At 51.8% G+C, this 16285-nt stretch overlaps 6 protein-coding genes across 6 annotated transcripts; 3 read left to right on the forward strand and 3 right to left on the reverse strand.

Moving 5' to 3' along the window:
* Positions 1–504: 504 nt before the first annotated feature.
* CORC01_00956 (uncharacterized protein) lies at positions 505–1089 on the reverse strand (the record flags this gene model as incomplete). The annotated part of the gene is made up of 3 exons (XM_022612612.1): positions 505–780; positions 848–1015; positions 1075–1089. The coding sequence occupies 3 exons, from the start codon at positions 1087–1089 to the stop codon at positions 505–507; spliced, it is 459 nt and encodes a 152-aa protein (XP_022480773.1).
* A 2340-nt stretch (positions 1090–3429) lies between these two features.
* CORC01_00957 (uncharacterized protein) lies at positions 3430–3924 on the forward strand (the record flags this gene model as incomplete). The annotated part of the gene is made up of 1 exon (XM_022612613.1): positions 3430–3924. One exon carries the CDS (start codon positions 3430–3432, stop codon positions 3922–3924), a length of 495 nt encoding a protein of 164 aa, XP_022480774.1.
* Positions 3925–4392: 468 nt separating this feature from the next.
* On the reverse strand, positions 4393–7991 carry CORC01_00958 (serine/threonine protein kinase; the record flags this gene model as incomplete). The annotated part of the gene is made up of 5 exons (XM_022612614.1): positions 4393–4785; positions 4848–5074; positions 5137–5426; positions 7030–7664; positions 7737–7991. 5 exons carry the CDS (start codon positions 7989–7991, stop codon positions 4393–4395), a joined length of 1800 nt encoding a protein of 599 aa, XP_022480775.1.
* A 1132-nt stretch (positions 7992–9123) lies between these two features.
* Positions 9124–9691, forward strand: CORC01_00959 (uncharacterized protein; the record flags this gene model as incomplete). The annotated part of the gene is made up of 2 exons (XM_022612615.1): positions 9124–9304; positions 9360–9691. The coding sequence occupies 2 exons, from the start codon at positions 9124–9126 to the stop codon at positions 9689–9691; spliced, it is 513 nt and encodes a 170-aa protein (XP_022480776.1).
* Positions 9692–10361: 670 nt separating this feature from the next.
* Positions 10362–10840, forward strand: CORC01_00960 (uncharacterized protein; the record flags this gene model as incomplete). Its single annotated transcript, XM_022612616.1, has 2 exons — positions 10362–10555; positions 10669–10840. 2 exons carry the CDS (start codon positions 10362–10364, stop codon positions 10838–10840), a joined length of 366 nt encoding a protein of 121 aa, XP_022480777.1.
* A 914-nt stretch (positions 10841–11754) lies between these two features.
* CORC01_00961 (uncharacterized protein) lies at positions 11755–14518 on the reverse strand (the record flags this gene model as incomplete). Its single annotated transcript, XM_022612617.1, has 3 exons — positions 11755–13916; positions 13970–14297; positions 14405–14518. The coding sequence occupies 3 exons, from the start codon at positions 14516–14518 to the stop codon at positions 11755–11757; spliced, it is 2604 nt and encodes an 867-aa protein (XP_022480778.1).
* Between the last annotated feature and the right edge of the window lie 1767 nt (positions 14519–16285).

Consider the following 16285-nt stretch of genomic DNA (forward strand, 5'->3'; position numbering starts at 1 on the left):
AAGACAAGTAGACCAACGAACAGGTACCAATCGCGGAAGCGCTTAGCAAGGGAAGTGCTCTCTGACGCGACCTATGTTCTCCGCTTTGGAACCGAGCTACCTTACCCATTTCTCTTTGCTCTTGCCAAATTTTCGTCGGCTACCAGGCAAGTTGAATGTGCCAAGGGAAAGAGCATAATAGAGGTTACAAATGCGGCAAGACTGAAGGCCTGCTCAAGGCTGGGCATAGATGAATGAAATTGAAGGCACTCAAGAACATGACTCAGCGGCCACGGAGTTGGCTGTATTGCGCCAGAACTACGGCTTACAAGCTTCGTCCTAGACTAGTGTCACATGTTGCATCGTGCCGTGGTTCTTCTGGTATTTGATCGCATTTATTCTCGCGGGTTCTTCGCGAGCCACGGTTGCTGGGACTCAATGTTCACATCATCCTTCTCAGTTTTGACCGTCGCTCAACTCTTCCGGCCGACCGTGCCAAAACCCAGGTCATGATGTGCTAGAGGCTCAGCACATGCTCAACATCTCCTTGGCCTGCTTCATGTTCTCGGTGATGGCAATTTGTACCCGATCGAACGCGGCCTGGAGGATCTCCCTCATGTAACCTTCCTTGATAATGCGGCGCTCGGCTGCAAGAACTAATCTGCGCTGCCTTTTGCAGCTCCGAAGAGCTCGCTCAAACTCGACGCGCTTAAGGCGACGAGCATCTCTGGTCACTCTGTAGCTATTTTCCTTGAGATTGACTATGCACTTTTCAAACATGCAATGAGTTTCGACGAGGGACTGAAAGCAAGACGATTAGCTAAACGAAGATGGGAGAAGGGGGTCTTCGGGAATGGAAGTCGCTTACCTCAAGGGAGTCATGCAGTTCCTTGAGAACTCTGGGAAGCTGGGAGCTCCATGACTCGAAGGCATCTTCGGCGAACTCGTACTCGACGAGCGCTTTCTTGACGAGCACTTTCTCGGCCTTCTCGATGATGGCTTGCTCCCCAATTGACTTGCCGTCTCTGACCGGCTCCTAACAGATAATTCATTCGTTCGTGGACTTTTGAGGTACATGATGGGATTTGAACTTACGTTGCCGAACGCCATGGCTGTGATTTGATGTGATGGTGCCAATGGTTTTGATTGAAATTTGGCGTGGATGAGGAGAGAATTCTCCACTGGAAGAGAAGTTGGCAGAGAAAAGATTTTCTCCAGCTATGCCACCCTACGCGACTATTATATTGAGCTCGTGAGCTTTGTACAGTCTGACTGCCTCCGGCCGATGGCACGCGATGAGAGATATCGTCTGGAGGGATTCAGGGGGCGGGGGCACCCGAAGCTCTTCCATAAGAGGACGCAGGCTCCCCAATCTTTTCAAACCGATGCAAGGCTATTGAGTAGTCTGAACTGTCATGTGAACCGCCAAGTTAGGGATAATCTTTTCTGGCTTCCATAAAGGAAACTGACAGATATTTTGGCTTTCCTTCCATTGCTGTGGATAGCTTTGTTTTTGGTCCATCGACCCTTTGTTGAGATCATATCACAGGTGTTTAATCGTATGGCCAATAGGATGACAATTTCAAAATGGCGATATATTACTGCTGCGTGAGGAATGGAAGAAGAAGGGACTTTAGGTTGAGACCATAGACCTGAATTGAACCTCCATCCCACATAGGCCACTGAATTGGGCCCATTGAGTCCGTTAACTGCCTGAAGCTGTACTTCGTATTGGACTCCCATCCTGATTCCGTTCTTCCACAGTGTGAGGAAGATAATGAATGGCAGCAGTCGGATGGTGAGTAGAGCAGTATATAGTGAGTAGTTGACTTTCTAGGGTCGCAACCACGTAGCAGCTGGGCTAGTACATCCTAAAGCTTTTAGCTTTGAAATATATACTTCCAAACGTCAGGATATTGGTAATCACTAGCGCCTCGATACATATTATGGTAAGGTCATCTGCGTTATCTGCGTTCGAAATCAACACCACTGTCACTGCTGCCGATGAAGTACCTGGTACCCAAGATGGTGTCAGGGACGACTTCACTCTCAACCCATCGCACCATCGCCATCAGCGCATTTTCCTCCGGCGCCAAACTGGCAATGCCAGCAAACCCATGGCCAATGAACATTACACTATTACCACTGCCGCAGGGCGACACGAAAAGCAGTGCAATTCGCCAGGGATCTTCGATTACATGGCCATAGTTTGCAACACGTATTCATGATACCGAGGACATTTTCCGCTCAAAGGGCACCATTAGCCAGCTCGTGCCAGTAAAGGAGCTAATCGCCAGCGGGCTCTAACAACCCGATAGATCACCATCTCTGTTATCAAGATGGCCAAAGTCAAGACCGAAAGCCACAGTGTAGTTTTCGGGTGGTATAGTCATGGCATCCCGGTTGGAGTCGTTGAAAATGGCATGTCAATACCAGTCTGGCACGGGCGAGAACATTCCAGAAAAGCTGTTGTCCGTCCACGGCTCTGGTAAACTCGGACCCGAGCTGCATCGGGATACACCAGGCTGCCAGACGCATTCATAACGGGCGAGGAAATGCTCTTCAGTATCCCGACTTGCGCAAAAGTAAGGCACCCGCTGCCATGACCTTGAGTGCATAACTTCAAGTTATAATTGACCATCAGCGTCATCGTCACAGAAATTAGGCGACTCCAGGATACAATCCATAACTTCATCAAGGTGATCGCACTTGATCAAAATGCCCAGGTGAATAGTAGGCCACATGTCCAAAAAAAAAAAAAAACATCACAGACTTCAGTGTCCGTACATGTACCTTGCGCAAGCTGAAGCAGGGATGGAAGGGCCAGGATATCAGCGTGAACTGAAAACGAGCTTGGCCGCATATATTGGACACACCTTTCGAGAGTGATTTGTGCTCTCCTGCAGCTAATGACGGCCACGACTTTCGGCGAACATCAACTTGGATCAGGAATGGCTTCCCGCCACTGATATAACCTTGCAACTTCCTGGTCATATTGTCTGGCATGCGTACTCTGCATGTTCTCATGCGTGACTTATCGCAAACCATGGTCTAAATGGCTAAGCTAAATATATCTCTACGTAGTCACATTTGCACGCACACTTAATGGGCATGCGATGTCACTGATCAGGCCACTCGCCAGAATAGGGGTAATCTATGGGTAACGCGTGTTCAGCGGCAAACCCACGCTGGCATGCATAATGAAAAGTCAAGATATCATTGGACACTCTCTTTTCTTTTCGCTGTCGTCTGCAGGCAACACTGATCCAACAGCCATTAAGCAAAAGTTAGGTGGCTATCCACCCCGCCCTTCCTACCTTGGCATCAGAAGATTTCTATATAATCAGTGAGAGCAGTCTGCTCCAACTTGGCCAAGAATCGTTCTTGCATATCGCTCTTCCCACACACATCCACTTCTCCGAGCCCAACCGACATTCCTATGCAGTCATAATGGCCGGAAAGAAATCCATCAAGCCAAAGGCAGCGACAAGGACCTCCTTCAAGTATCCATTTTTCCATAAAGACGTATCAAAAGCTGTGTCGAATGATCTTCCCTCGACGTGGTTCAACAAAAATGGCAGCAAGAAAAGCTCCAACAACGAGTACTCAACCAACGTGATGGGCAAATTCAAATGCGATAACCCGAGCTGTTCCAACACCACATGGACAAGCAAAAAGGTAGCGATCGTGATCAGGGGATATCCAAGAAATGGTTATGACGCTGTTGTGTTCAACCAGCGTTGCATGTCCTGCAAGCAACTCGGCAGCTTTACTCTCGATAAGCAATCTTACGTTGAACGAATCGCATACCGGCTTAAGAGATGGGCAGGTGTGAAGACGGAGCAGCCGTTCTACGCTGAAAAAGATGGTCCCCCACATCAGGTCGATCTCTGCGAGGGTTGCAAACGAGGTTTCTGTCAGAAGCGAAATGATTTTGGGTTCTAACGTTAATATGTGCGGGTTGAGAATTGGAACCTTTGTGAGGTTACATACGTGCCACGTGGCGTTTTAGCAGGGTCTTTGCTTGAACACAGATGCAGGAGGCCGGAAAGTTGGCCATAGCTTCGTCTTAAGCCGCCTAGCAAACATAATATCAGAGTTGATCATAAAGCTTGTCGATAATCAAGCCCCAACCTTATAGCTGTTACGACAGCTACAGTGGACACGGTCATTACCTCATAGCCACAAAACCTTTTGTAGTGTCAAACCTATATGCTGCCGAGCGCCGACGAGAAACTGTATCTGGACGATATGAAACAGACCATGATGGCTATGCATAGGACGAGGGACAGCATCCGATCATGGACTGGCGGGACCGGCACCTGGCCGCCGTGAGCACGGTTTTGTGGGGATATGACTCTTGTGTCTCAAGGAATGTACTTCATGCCGGGATTCTTAAATCTCCATATCTCCTTAATCTACAGGCTTTTCTTTTCTGGGAGGCAGCGGCTCTCGCGTGTCCTCAGACTTCTCGCTAAACCATTCGTCCTCCAGGAGTTGATCGGCGGTGGGGCGGTCACGGTGATCCAGCTTCATGATCTTAAGGATGAAATCCCGGTCGGCAGGCGGTATCTCGCGACGCGTGACTCGAGGAAAGGGTTTCGTTGGGGGACCCATGCTGTGAATGAAGTCGATAATGCGCTCGGCATTGTCGTCGGCGATCTCCTGGAAGGAATCGGGGAAAGGACCAAAATAGCGGTACATCCGGGCTAGTACCATCAATTCATAGTGTTCATCTTCGGGTTCGCAACCCTCATTGGCAGGATTGAAGAGATGAAACCCTCCCCCGTACAATAGGGTGAGAATCTTCATTTGGCGTCCACCTTAGTATGCGCTCTTGAATCGAAAAGCCCAGGCGATATACGTACGGCGTTTCCAAAGGACCAAATGTCCGTCGAGGTCCCCCATGGGAGACCGAGCTGTGCTTCGGGGCTGCGGGTGAAACTCGCGCCGATCAAGTGGCCCGGCTCCGTGGCAAATTTGGAGTTCTTGGAGACTACGCCCCCACAATCCCCTAGCTGGATGGAGGTGAATCGTTCATGGTCACCTTGCTGACCGAGATTCACAAACACAAATATGTTGTCCAATTTGATGTCTATTAGAGGATCAGTTGCAGGCTGCTTGGATCAAGGTGTTACTAGGTAACCAGTCACGAACCAGTATGGACCATGCCGTCCCGGTGTAAGATGCGGAGGGCTTCCAGCACGCTTTTAGCCACCTTTTTGATATCAGGTCGCCATAGCCTTTGTCGATTTGACTCTGCACGGAGGTCGCTGTCAAGATATCTCAAGACGATGGATGGTGGGTCGGCTGGGTCCACAATCTCATCCTCAAGTGGGCGAAACAAGGGACTCATAGCCTGGTATTTGCGCAAGATAGAGGCCTCATTTTCCAGACGCCAGTGGCCACGAATGCCCTTCACGATACATTTTCCTCCGCTCTCATTCCTTCGATGTTCATTAATTACTGCACTGTGATCGTGAAGGGTGAAGGAATGCCCACGTTCCGAGATAAATAGCTCCTTGATCCGCTGCCCGATGAAGTTCCTTAACAATAGAATACGTCGATACACGGCCACGGAGACTTTGGCCGAGATTAAGTAATGAAACCGTTACTGTATCGCGATCGTGATCTGAGGCTTGGCCGCTCTCAGACAGTTGATTTGGATAGACAGGAAGTACTTTGGAAAGGATTGATTGATTGGTTGGTTGATTGATTGTATGCCTGGGTATCAGGCAGACAACCGAAGCGTTCAAACGTTAGTCCGAGCCGGCTCGCTTCGCCAAGGCAAAAAATCGACCAGCTATCCCCAAATTTCCCGCCTTGCTCTTCCATCTTTGTCTATATTTGGCTGGTACCCTCGTGTAGACTGTGGTTCTTACTGACTTGATCTCTATACAAGGCTCCGTCGAGGTTTTATACCTCTTATAGCGGTAATACGTACCTATGACTACCTATAGAAAGATGAGGAAAAGAAGTCGGAAATTACAACATGATCCGAAACGGATCACATGTAATATATAGCTTAAGAAACAAACCTCTCTCATCCGAAAAGCGCAAGGTTGCGGATTAATAGGACCGCAGGTTGCCCATAAAGTGGCCTGTCCTGCCTTTCAAGCGCACTTTTATGTCCCAGGCATGTTAGCGGTTTCTGTGTCTTTGCGCTAGCCGCCGATACGACATCTGTGGAGTCCTGTGAATGTGGCCATGCAAGTCTGTCAACCAGAAGACAGCCCAATCTGGCTCAGATTCCCGGTTCGTGTACAGCTTAGTGGAGATGTTGATTTATCCATAGGCGCCAGCCTGAATAAGATAAACCATGCTTCCCAATGTTTGTGGAATTCGTCGCCGAAATATAAATCAAGTCACCTCAAGATGGAGAACAGGCAGGTCATGGGATAGGAAAGCACTCCTAGCCTTCGGCTATCTCTTTGAACCCATCATTACTCCAATGAATCCCAAAGACTCTGCTCGTTCAAACAATAGTCGCAATAGCATCTCTCTCCCCTGCCTATCAATCCTGCTTTAGGAGTTACACTGCCCTTACCTAAGCTCTTTCTGTTGGTCACATCGCATTCTATAGCCGTTGGGGGCTAGCAATGAGTTTCACTGTGGAGGAAATCATAATCGAAGATTTGAGCAAGTTAATCTAAAAATCAAGTCATTCAGCGCGAACGTACATTCATTTCAAGTCTGAGCCGAAACCTGATTCTCAGAGGATACTTGGCAGACTGATCTTTCCATCTGCGAGTTCAAGGCACACTGGCAATCAGCTCTCCTGCAATTATATCTAGCTATTTTAACCTAACTTGCAATGAATCAGTTGCTAGGGGTAATCCCCTGGCGGGATTGGAAGAATAACAATCTATTGGCATTCTGAGAAGTGCTTCCTTTGCTTGCTCTTTGGGATCAAACTCTTTCGCTCCCAGTCTTTATCGTACAGAACTCTTTCCTATCAAGTTTTCACTACTTGAATTTGAGCCACAGTATAGCCAAGTCTGAAACGGCCTCCCGAATCCTGTTTCTTATTTCCGAATACTGCTGGCGTACTCACTCTCCGTCTTCAACCAAGTCTCAAAGTCCTTGAGCCCAGGATAGTCCTTTCTCAGCGCCGCAATGTCAACGTCATATCCCACATCATAAAACCACTTGAACATGTACCCAAAGTCCTTGACCAAGGTCATGATAAGCCAGGCAAAAATCCTGTATGTGCTAGGGAGCTCCTTTCCCGTATTCTTCCTGAACACCGCGGCAAATTGATCGAGCGTCAAGTCGTCGCCGGCGAGCGAGATGCCGCGGCCCTTGTACTTGTCCGGGTGCAGGAACGCCTCGGCGCCGACATAGCCAATGTCGCTGACAGCGATGAGCTGGAGCGGCTTGTCCTTGATCGCCATCGCCCACGACGTCACAAACACTTTACCAACGAAGTTGTCCATGAGGTTATCCATAAAGGCCACCGGTCGGAGGACGACCCACTCCATGTCGGTCCCCTTGGACTTGTTGAAGAGGTGCTGCTCAATGTCGTGCTTGTGGGCGAAATGGGGCACGTTGGTCGCGTTCTCCGCGCCGTGTCTCTCGACGGAGGCGTAGACGAAGAACTCGACGCCGGCCTTGAGGGATGCGTCGACGAGAGCTTTTCCTTGGCCTAGCTCGCCGCCCCCGCCTTGGCCGAAGCCCATGGGAACCTGCCGTGACACAAAGTCAGTCAAATTTTGTTACCAACAAACCTGTAGTCCAAGGAAGAGGAGACCACGTACCTGAACACTGAAGACTCCCCAGATGGGAGACGTAGCAACTTCGTGCGCAGTCTTGAAAAGCGCCGTCGGATCAGCCATGTCTCCCTGAACGAGGCGAATCTTGGGCGACTTTTTCAAGAGACGTTGGGCGGATCCGGATTTTGCGTCTCTGGTGACGGCGAGTATCTCAAAGTCGGCATTCTGTTCCACGAGGCGGTTGATAACGGCACCGCCCTGCTTTCCTGTCGCACCGCAAATCAGAACTGCTCGCGTCATTGTCGATTTTATCTCTGAATAGAACCGCTACGATGAAGTATTGATACCGAAGCAATCGTCACAGAAACTAATTATTGAACTTGAAGTTATATCCTCATGTTAAATACGTCCAATCTCCACGGTGCTGCGGAGATTCACCGTCATCCTGACGGGTGCGTCGGCAAAGTCCGCGACTCTGGTGGCGATCGAGCCACCTGGGAAACATGACCAATCCCGTGGCGCAGGCTGCTCCGATAAGCCCAAAGGTGACGCGCTGTGGGCCTCGGCCTCCAGTGGACGCCGAGCCGGATGGCCGACGTGGGCCTCGAACCCGGGAAGAAGGTCCTATCACAGACCTAGTTTTCGCCCGCGCCGGCGCCCGATCGGGCGGAGTATGATCCCTATTGCGGCTTTTCCCAAACCCCTTGGAACACGGACCGGCATGACCAAACTTTGGCTCCCCGGGTCCAAGGTTCCCTTTCTTCCAACCGCTATAAACACCGAGGACTCGTCTGCATGAACGACTAGAGCTCTTCATTCGCTCCTCGGGCTAAACTCAGGTCGTACTTGAGTTTCCTTCAGTTCGAGTCCCACTAACCTTTGCGCCCTCTTGGCCAACAACAGCCCAAGTAGCCGGCTATGAACAAAATTTCATTTGAAGTCTCGACAAAAAACCAAACTCTCGAGACTATGCGCAAAAAAGCCTCCGGCTTAAATGGAATCCCCTACCCGCTACTCAACTCCTCTCCTCCAGCAGCCAAAAAAAAAATGGGATCTGTAACACCCATCAGCTATCGTTGCAGTGTAAACTGCAAATCAAAGAAGGAAAAAAATAACCAGTAAAAGGCTGTGCGTGGTAATCGTGGGCGGCGGCATAGCAGGCCTTGCCACCACCGCCGTTCTCCGCCGCCATTCTCCGCCAAAAGCACAACGCGACCGTCCACGACCGCGCCAACCCTCAATTCCCCTGAGCGCGGTGCCGGCATCGGCCTGGGGCCCAACGGCACAGGGATGCTGGGAAAAGGCCTTTCATTTTAGCGCGGGAAACGTCAAGGCCACCGCGTGCGCCGGTTCGAGGACACACGACAAGCAAGGGAACCTGTTGCAGGAGATGACGGGCGTGACGGAGCCGTTTGGGAGCGAGTAGCTTCTAATGCACCACGGTGACCTGCGGGACGAGCTGTCACGGCTCGCAGCGGGGAACGCGGCGAAGCTGAGTATTTCGGGACCACCGCCTACGGCTGTTGAGGGGTATCAGGTTGTTGGTGTTGATGTGGAGGAAGGGAAGGTGAGGTTGAAGGATGGGCAGGAGTTTATTGCCGATGTGGTTGTTGGTAAGATAGCCCACACATGCGCAAATGGGCAGCTGGTGTTGTAGCAAAACTACAGGATTGATGGGTTTCTCAGGCGCAGATGGCACCCATTTACTTGTCCGAAAGGCCATGGTCCGCGGGCTTTCTCACATGGTTTTGCACGGCGCCTCACCTTATCGATTTACGTTTCCGCTTAAGAAGATGAGGGACATCTTTGGAGGATACCCGGCGGTGATAGACCCGTCCAGCGATGCGTTCCTGAACATGACGACCGCCGACGAGCCGTCACCCAAAAACTCCATCCCAAAAAGACATTTGCTCACAGCCAATGGACACGTCGGTCCGGGCCGAGCTGGACCAGATGAGGCTGAACTGGACGTTCAACGGGATCCACGCGGCTTTAAGTAACCGCCAGTATGTGCAAGTGACCTCCGCAAGGAGGCAATGTGTTGATAGACAAAGAGAAAGAGACAGAGAAAGAGAGAGGAATACGCCTGGGAATGGGTTGGGTGAGTTTGGCGTGTAACTCGGCGCTGCTACCTATTCGCAGATGATAGGGATGGGAAGGAGAGTAGCATTGCAGCAAACGATTAGCTCCGCGACCGCTCAGGGTCTTGTTGCAGCGGTGCAGATCTTGTCAGGGGATAATCTTTTTTTGATAACCCCACCCGCCAGGTACATCATCTCCATTGATGAATCATCGAACTAGCCTAATGCATCATCGGGTGGTTCCAGCGTTGGAACGCAAAGGGGCCTCTGTGCCTGGGTCAGAGAACCACGAGCTTTGAGACCGTCTGATGTGATGCTCGCAGTGAGATGAACGCACCTACCTCTCCAAAGGGGGGCCCTAGACATGTGCGTCGTCTACATCATCGCTCGTCATAACCGAGCACTTTGGGAACGCCATGCCGCGCCCCATCAATATAACAGCCGCAACATCCTCCCAACCAAACGATTGCCAGAGAGGCAATAATATAATCTGATCACGCTTGATCTTATCGCCAATCATCGTCTGGATCATTCAAGTCAAAATTAACCACACACACACGCGCAATCAAAAAACACATCACTACCCACCATGTCTTCATCAAGAGCTCTCCGCCTCCAATCGGCCCTCCGAACACCCACCCTCCGCTCCCCCGCACAACTCGCCCCTCGCCGGGGTTACGCTGTAAAAGAGCCGCCAGCACCAAACCCCATCACCCCGTCCGGCACAGCACCATCGGCCTCCAACCCAAAAGTCGGAACCAAGCCAGATGAAGTCAGCAGCAAGTCAGTATTGCCCCTCTCTCTGCCTCTTAACCCAACAGCCGCACGCGCAGACCTTGTCTTCGCAGATCTGCCTCTCTCCTCCCGCTTCATCACTAACTCCATTGTCTCCCCAGAACCGCACTCTACCTCATCATCGGCGCCGCCGTAGGCCTAGGTGGCACCTTTGCCTTCCTCACCGGTGCACCAGCCCACGCAGCCGGCGTAGCCGACGTCGTCACCCGCAGCAGCAACGGGCCGTCCTTCACCCCCGGCCTCGGCCCCAAACCCACGAGCGAGCGACAGTGAGTGCAGATGACGGGGCTGGGCGGGTCGAAGAGCAGGGCAGACTGATCCGAAACGCGAGCAAATAAAACGCTTCAAAGCGTGATTGGGGTTGAAACCCGATTGGTACTTGTAATTGTGCGCTGAAAGGTGCTTCGAGAGGAAGTTGTTTGAAGCTGAAAATGCTTTGACACAGCGGGGAATCTTGAGGTTGCTCGTACCCTTTTCGTTATAAGTAGCAAGGATACCCTTCAATCCATCAAAATCATATTCGCACTTAGCCCTTCCGCGTCTTCCACGTGTTCACCGTACTCATGGGGCTTTACACACAACTTCTGCAAGGTCCTTGCTGCCCAATTACTAGGGTGATACACAGTTAACGCCAGCCCATGAAACCCCCTGGAAGTTGTACTCCAGTCTATGGATGCAAATTGGAGAAAGAAATGGCCTGCCTTAACGTCCTCCTGGGTGTCATCCCCGTCAATATTCGTACTAGACCCGTGCTGTGTTTGTGATACAGGCGGAATGTGATGATTCCTCCTCATAAATTATGCCTCAAATCCACCATGTGTATCGGTTATTCGGAGTCCAATAGCTTAACTCACTTGGCGTATATAGGCTCAAATTTTCAATTGAACTCGACACACTCACTATGCCCCCTCCTGATCTCACATCGTGATAGTCTTTACCAACGAGTGAGAGAAATTATTCTCCCAAGTGTGAGCGAAAGTAATCACAAGGAGAGTTGGCCATGGTCGAAACCGATTGAATTCTGCTAAAGAAGGATTATTACTAAGGGACCGCATCATTAAGCTATAGAAACCGCCCGTTGACCCAAACTGAACTCTCCATCCGGGTATAAACCTTTTCGTTTGCCGTCAACTCATCATTGAATCCGCGTCTGTCACAAAGGAAAATAAGTCAAGTCTTCCGACCCTCTAATACCCGCTGACGTGGGCAGGGGTAGAGAGAGTGTTGACGGTGCCATTAAGACCGCCATTGGGGTGGGCATCATAACCAGTGGAAGGATAGCCAGAAGCAGGGTTGGTGCTCAAATCGCCACCATTGACCTGAGCGGGGGCGTGAGGAGCGTATTGACCCTGCTGATTGGGGAGACCATGCTTCTTGCGCTCAATGCGAGGAGCATCCGGGATGTCGGTAGATTTGCTAGCCTTGCCGATGGCGAAGACTGGGCTCTCCCAACGCTCACCCTTGCGAGCCAACTCCTTGTACTCGGTAGCCTTGGAGCTAATACCTCCAGGAAGGTGGATGTTGGGGAAAATGGAGTCTTCCTTGGTGATGGCGTAGTTGACCTTCTTGTCGGCGGTGACAGCCTCTGCCTTCTGCTTCGCCTGCAGGGTACGCTTCTGGATGGCGGTGGCATAACGGTTGTAGATGTTGGGAGTATTCTCAGGGTTAGAGCGAGCCTCATCGAGGGCACGATCAGCCTCCTGCTTGATCTGATAGAGAACGCTGTCCAACTGGGTGGCCTGGTCCTTGATGGCCTTCTCAACAGCCTTCTGGAGAGCAGGGCGAAGGACCTTGAGCATGATAGGCTTGAAAAGGCCAAACAGGAGTTTGTGCTTGGACTGCTTGAGCTTGATGCTCATGTGCTTGATGTCAACATCAACCTTGTCAACCTTGAAGAAGTTGTGCCTGTCACTCTTATCGGCGGAAGAAAGCTTCATCTTGAAAGAGAAGCCATCGCCAGCAAGGAGAATGTCGGCAACACCAGTGTCAGTGATGGAAGGGAAGCCCTGCTTGCGCTTGACGTGGTAGCTGACGTCGCGGAGATCAAGCTGGACACCAGCAACCTTTAGCTCGAAGGATTGCTTGTGCTTGTTGGCAATCTTCTTTCGTCCCCAGAGGAAGTAGTTCTCGCTGTTAATCTCGAGAACGTTGGGCATGAAGTTGTCAGACTCCAGGACAAGGTTCTCAATGACTGCATCGAACTGAGGGTCGCTGTACTCGATACGGGGGACGGGAATGTAGGCTACATTCTCGAAGATGGCGGGAATGATGACCTCTGAAAGATCCTTGAGCAAGTGAGGCTTGAAAGTGGGCTTGCCATTCTCGTCATTGCCGAGATCGGTGAACAGCTTCTGGACGGCCTGACCGAAGCGCTTGTTCTGGGGGTCCTGGTCAAACTGGTCAATCAAGAACTTGACCTCGTCAAAGACACGGTCGGTATGAGCGCGGTATTTCTCGCGAAGCAAGTAGCGACCATGGTCGTACAGGTTATTCCACTCCTGGTTCGAGTCCTCGTCCAGAATGTAGCCCTGCTCAAGAAGGCAGCGGCGGACGTATCGGTCCATAGCCTTGAACCAGTCCTTGAGCTCGCGATCATTGTCAGCGTCACGATAGATCTGGTTGATCGACTCGAAGAGATCCTCGGTAGAAGTGCCGTTGGCAAAGCGCTCGATAAGCGTCTTGAGGTCAGCCTCGGCCTGAGCCAGACTGGCACGGGTATCCTTGACGGTGCCAGATCCGCCCTGGGCAAGGGTGCGGGAATGGCCAGCGTACTCCTCAGCGAGATTGAGAAGAGTCTCAATGGCCTGGGAATAATCGGGGTGTTGCTGGCACTCAAGCACCATCTTCTTCAAGCGCCAGATGGTCTGGTCCTTCCGCTCTTGAGGCATCTTCTTGTTGAAGTACTCCTTGGAACGGCGGAGGTACTCTTCCTTGCGCTGACGTGCCTGCTCCTTGGTCTCACCATCGACGTTCTCGTTGTACTTCTTCTGAATGACGTCGCGGGCAGCGCTGATGCCACCCTGAGCGTCGATGCCGGAGCTGGTACCTTGCGCCTGGTCGCGAGCGGCAGTCGCAGCCAAGTCTTGAGGGTCCTGCGATCCGTTGGGGTGAGCAGCCTGCGTGCCTGCGTTGAGGACTTCCCGGGCATCATCGGCGGGGGAGCCCTTGTAGACACCTTGAGCCTGCTTCTTGAAGTTCTCCTTGGAAAAGTCGGGGGCGTCATGCCAAGTGTTGTCCTCAGCAGGGCGATCAATGTCCTGGAGGGCTTCACCAGAGGGACGGACACGCTGAGCGGCGTTGGTAGCGGCATCGCCAGCCATGTCGCGGAGAAGGACTGTAGCATCCTTGACTATGAAGGTGTTAGTCTGTAGACGGATAGACGGAGACTGCAGGTTGACTTACGAAGCTTGCGGAACTGTCCATTGGTGATGAGCAGAGTTCCGAGGGTACGCAAACCCTCTAGCGCCTTGTCACCATGCTGTTGAGCAACCTCCTTATTGACAGGAGCACCGGGAACGTCGACAGCCTTGGGGTCGAATTGCTCAGTCTGCCAGATAAAATCTTGGAGCAGATTGCCCTGGTTCTTGGACAACAAGAGGTTCTTGGCTTGAATGACAACCTCGCGCGCGTCGGCGACCAGTGCGCGACCCTCTTGGGAGAGCTTCTCGGGAGGGTTTGACAAGGCCTTGGAGGCCAGGAAGCTGTTCAGAGCGACATCGATTTGGTCATTCTGTTGCGAGGACCACGTCAGTATCATGCAATGATGTAGATTTGCGGGTCAGGGATCAGCCTAGCAGGGGCCGCGTGGGCCCTGCCGCCATGCCGGCATCGACGTACCGAAGGAACCTTGCCAGCCTGAAAAGCGGAGATGATGCCGTAGAGCTGAAGCTTGCGGTTGACGTCGGCCTCCTTCTGCTTGAGGTCTGTCGGTTTGTTGACGTTTGCTGACATGATGGGGTATCGGAGCTATCGCGCAATGAAACTGCTTGTTGAATTCTGCTTGTTGTTGTTTTTTTGGTGTGGTGAGGTGAGGTAGGGTGATTATCGGTAGTGGCGTACAGGACAAAAAAGGGAATTCGTGGTATTGGGTATTTGGGGGGGGGGGGGGTATCACGGGAGAATGGGGTATAATGAGAATCCCCAAGATGGGGTTCTGTGCAAAGGGGGGGGGGGGGGAAGGGGGGGGGGGGGGGGGAAAGGGGAAAAAAGGGGGCGGGTGGTTGGGGTATCGGGGGGGGGGGGGTATCACAGGAGAATTGGGTATAATGAGAATCGCCAAGATGGTGTTCCTGTCAAAAGGGTGGAGCAGGAAAAATATCGTATCGATGAGGGAGAGAAAGAAGAAGTGTGCAAGAAGGGGGCGATGACGGCGAGCAGGTGTTTATACCTTACTTCTGGCGTCGTGTTCCAGGGAACAGAAAGAGGAGAGGAAGAAAAAAAAAAAAAAAAAAAAAAAAAAAGAAGCGGGCCAGAAAAAAAAGGGACAGGGGGGGGGGGGGGGGGGGGGGTTTGTAACTTATTTTTGGGGGGGGGGTGAAGGAAAAAAAAAAAGAAAAAAAAAAAAAAAAAAAAAAAAAAAAAAAAAAAAAACTGGCGTCAGAATGAAACTGGACCAACAGTTATTTGGAAGGGAGGCGGCAAAGCAACGCGTGTGGCAGGCGTTCGTCCACCTAACTAAATTACCGTGACTTGGCCAGCAGGAGGCGGGCCCGGTACTTCGAATTTAGAGAGGCAACCCGCAAGCCGCAAGTCCAGTGAGAGCTTGGTCCTTCCAGCCCGGTTCGCAATGGTTCCTTCCTACCCTTGGATTAGCTGAGTGGCTAGGTATTGCACCGGGTGCCCTGTGTGCGTTCCGTGGCCTTGCCAGCAAAAATTGGTGATCTTCTGGCAAGCATGGGTAAGGTGGTCTGGTCTGGTCTGGTCTGGTCGTGGAACTTGGCGATAGTGACGTGAAGGAAGGGGGCAGGAATTTGATGCACTACGTCATCGGCCACTTTGGCAGGCAGGCAGGTGCGTGTTGCCATCCTGCGTGGAGGGAGGCAGGTACCATCCCACACCTGCAAGAACTTCAGATCATGCCTAAGGACAATGTACCTTTTCTGCGCCTAGGTACCTAGGTAAGGAAGGTAAGGTAAACCACCAACAAAAACTTGATGGGTGAGGTACTGGAAGGGCAAGGGCAATCGCAGTTGACCTGCCCCTGCCCTGCTTGCTGCTTGCTTCAGAAATCCAGCCCCTGCTTCGCTTCAGCTAGGCCAACCATTGGAGTGCAGAACTAAGGTGACTGAGTTCCAGCTGGCAAAGCACTGGCATTTTTAGCACGTCTCCTATTCGCATTGCCTACACTAGTGCCCTGGGGAGATTCGCACCCACTCTCTTAGCGGTCCCACCTCCTACGCTTTGGGTGCCTACCTACCTAAGGTACCTACCTCCACGGTAGTCTGGGGGCATAGGGCACCTTGACACCTTCGCATCGTCCAACGCAGAGCGAACGTCGTTGATAAGTTCACCCTGTTCGAGTCTGGGGTAGAGCAAGACACCACCCACATCGACGCATTAGGTCTGGAGCTAGTGGACATGGCCGACAAGACGTCTGCGGGCTAGCCTGCGTGTGATGCAGAGATCGAAAACAAGGTCTAGACTCCTGCCAACTTCCGCACCACCGCCGCTGTTCGCGACCATCGGGCTCCTTCATTGTTGCAAAATGGTCCGATATAC

The sequence above is a fragment of the Colletotrichum orchidophilum genome (assembly GCF_001831195.1).
Source record: "Colletotrichum orchidophilum strain IMI 309357 chromosome Unknown Scaffold_5.1, whole genome shotgun sequence".
In the NCBI taxonomy this organism is placed as follows: Eukaryota; Fungi; Ascomycota; class Sordariomycetes; order Glomerellales; family Glomerellaceae; genus Colletotrichum; species Colletotrichum orchidophilum.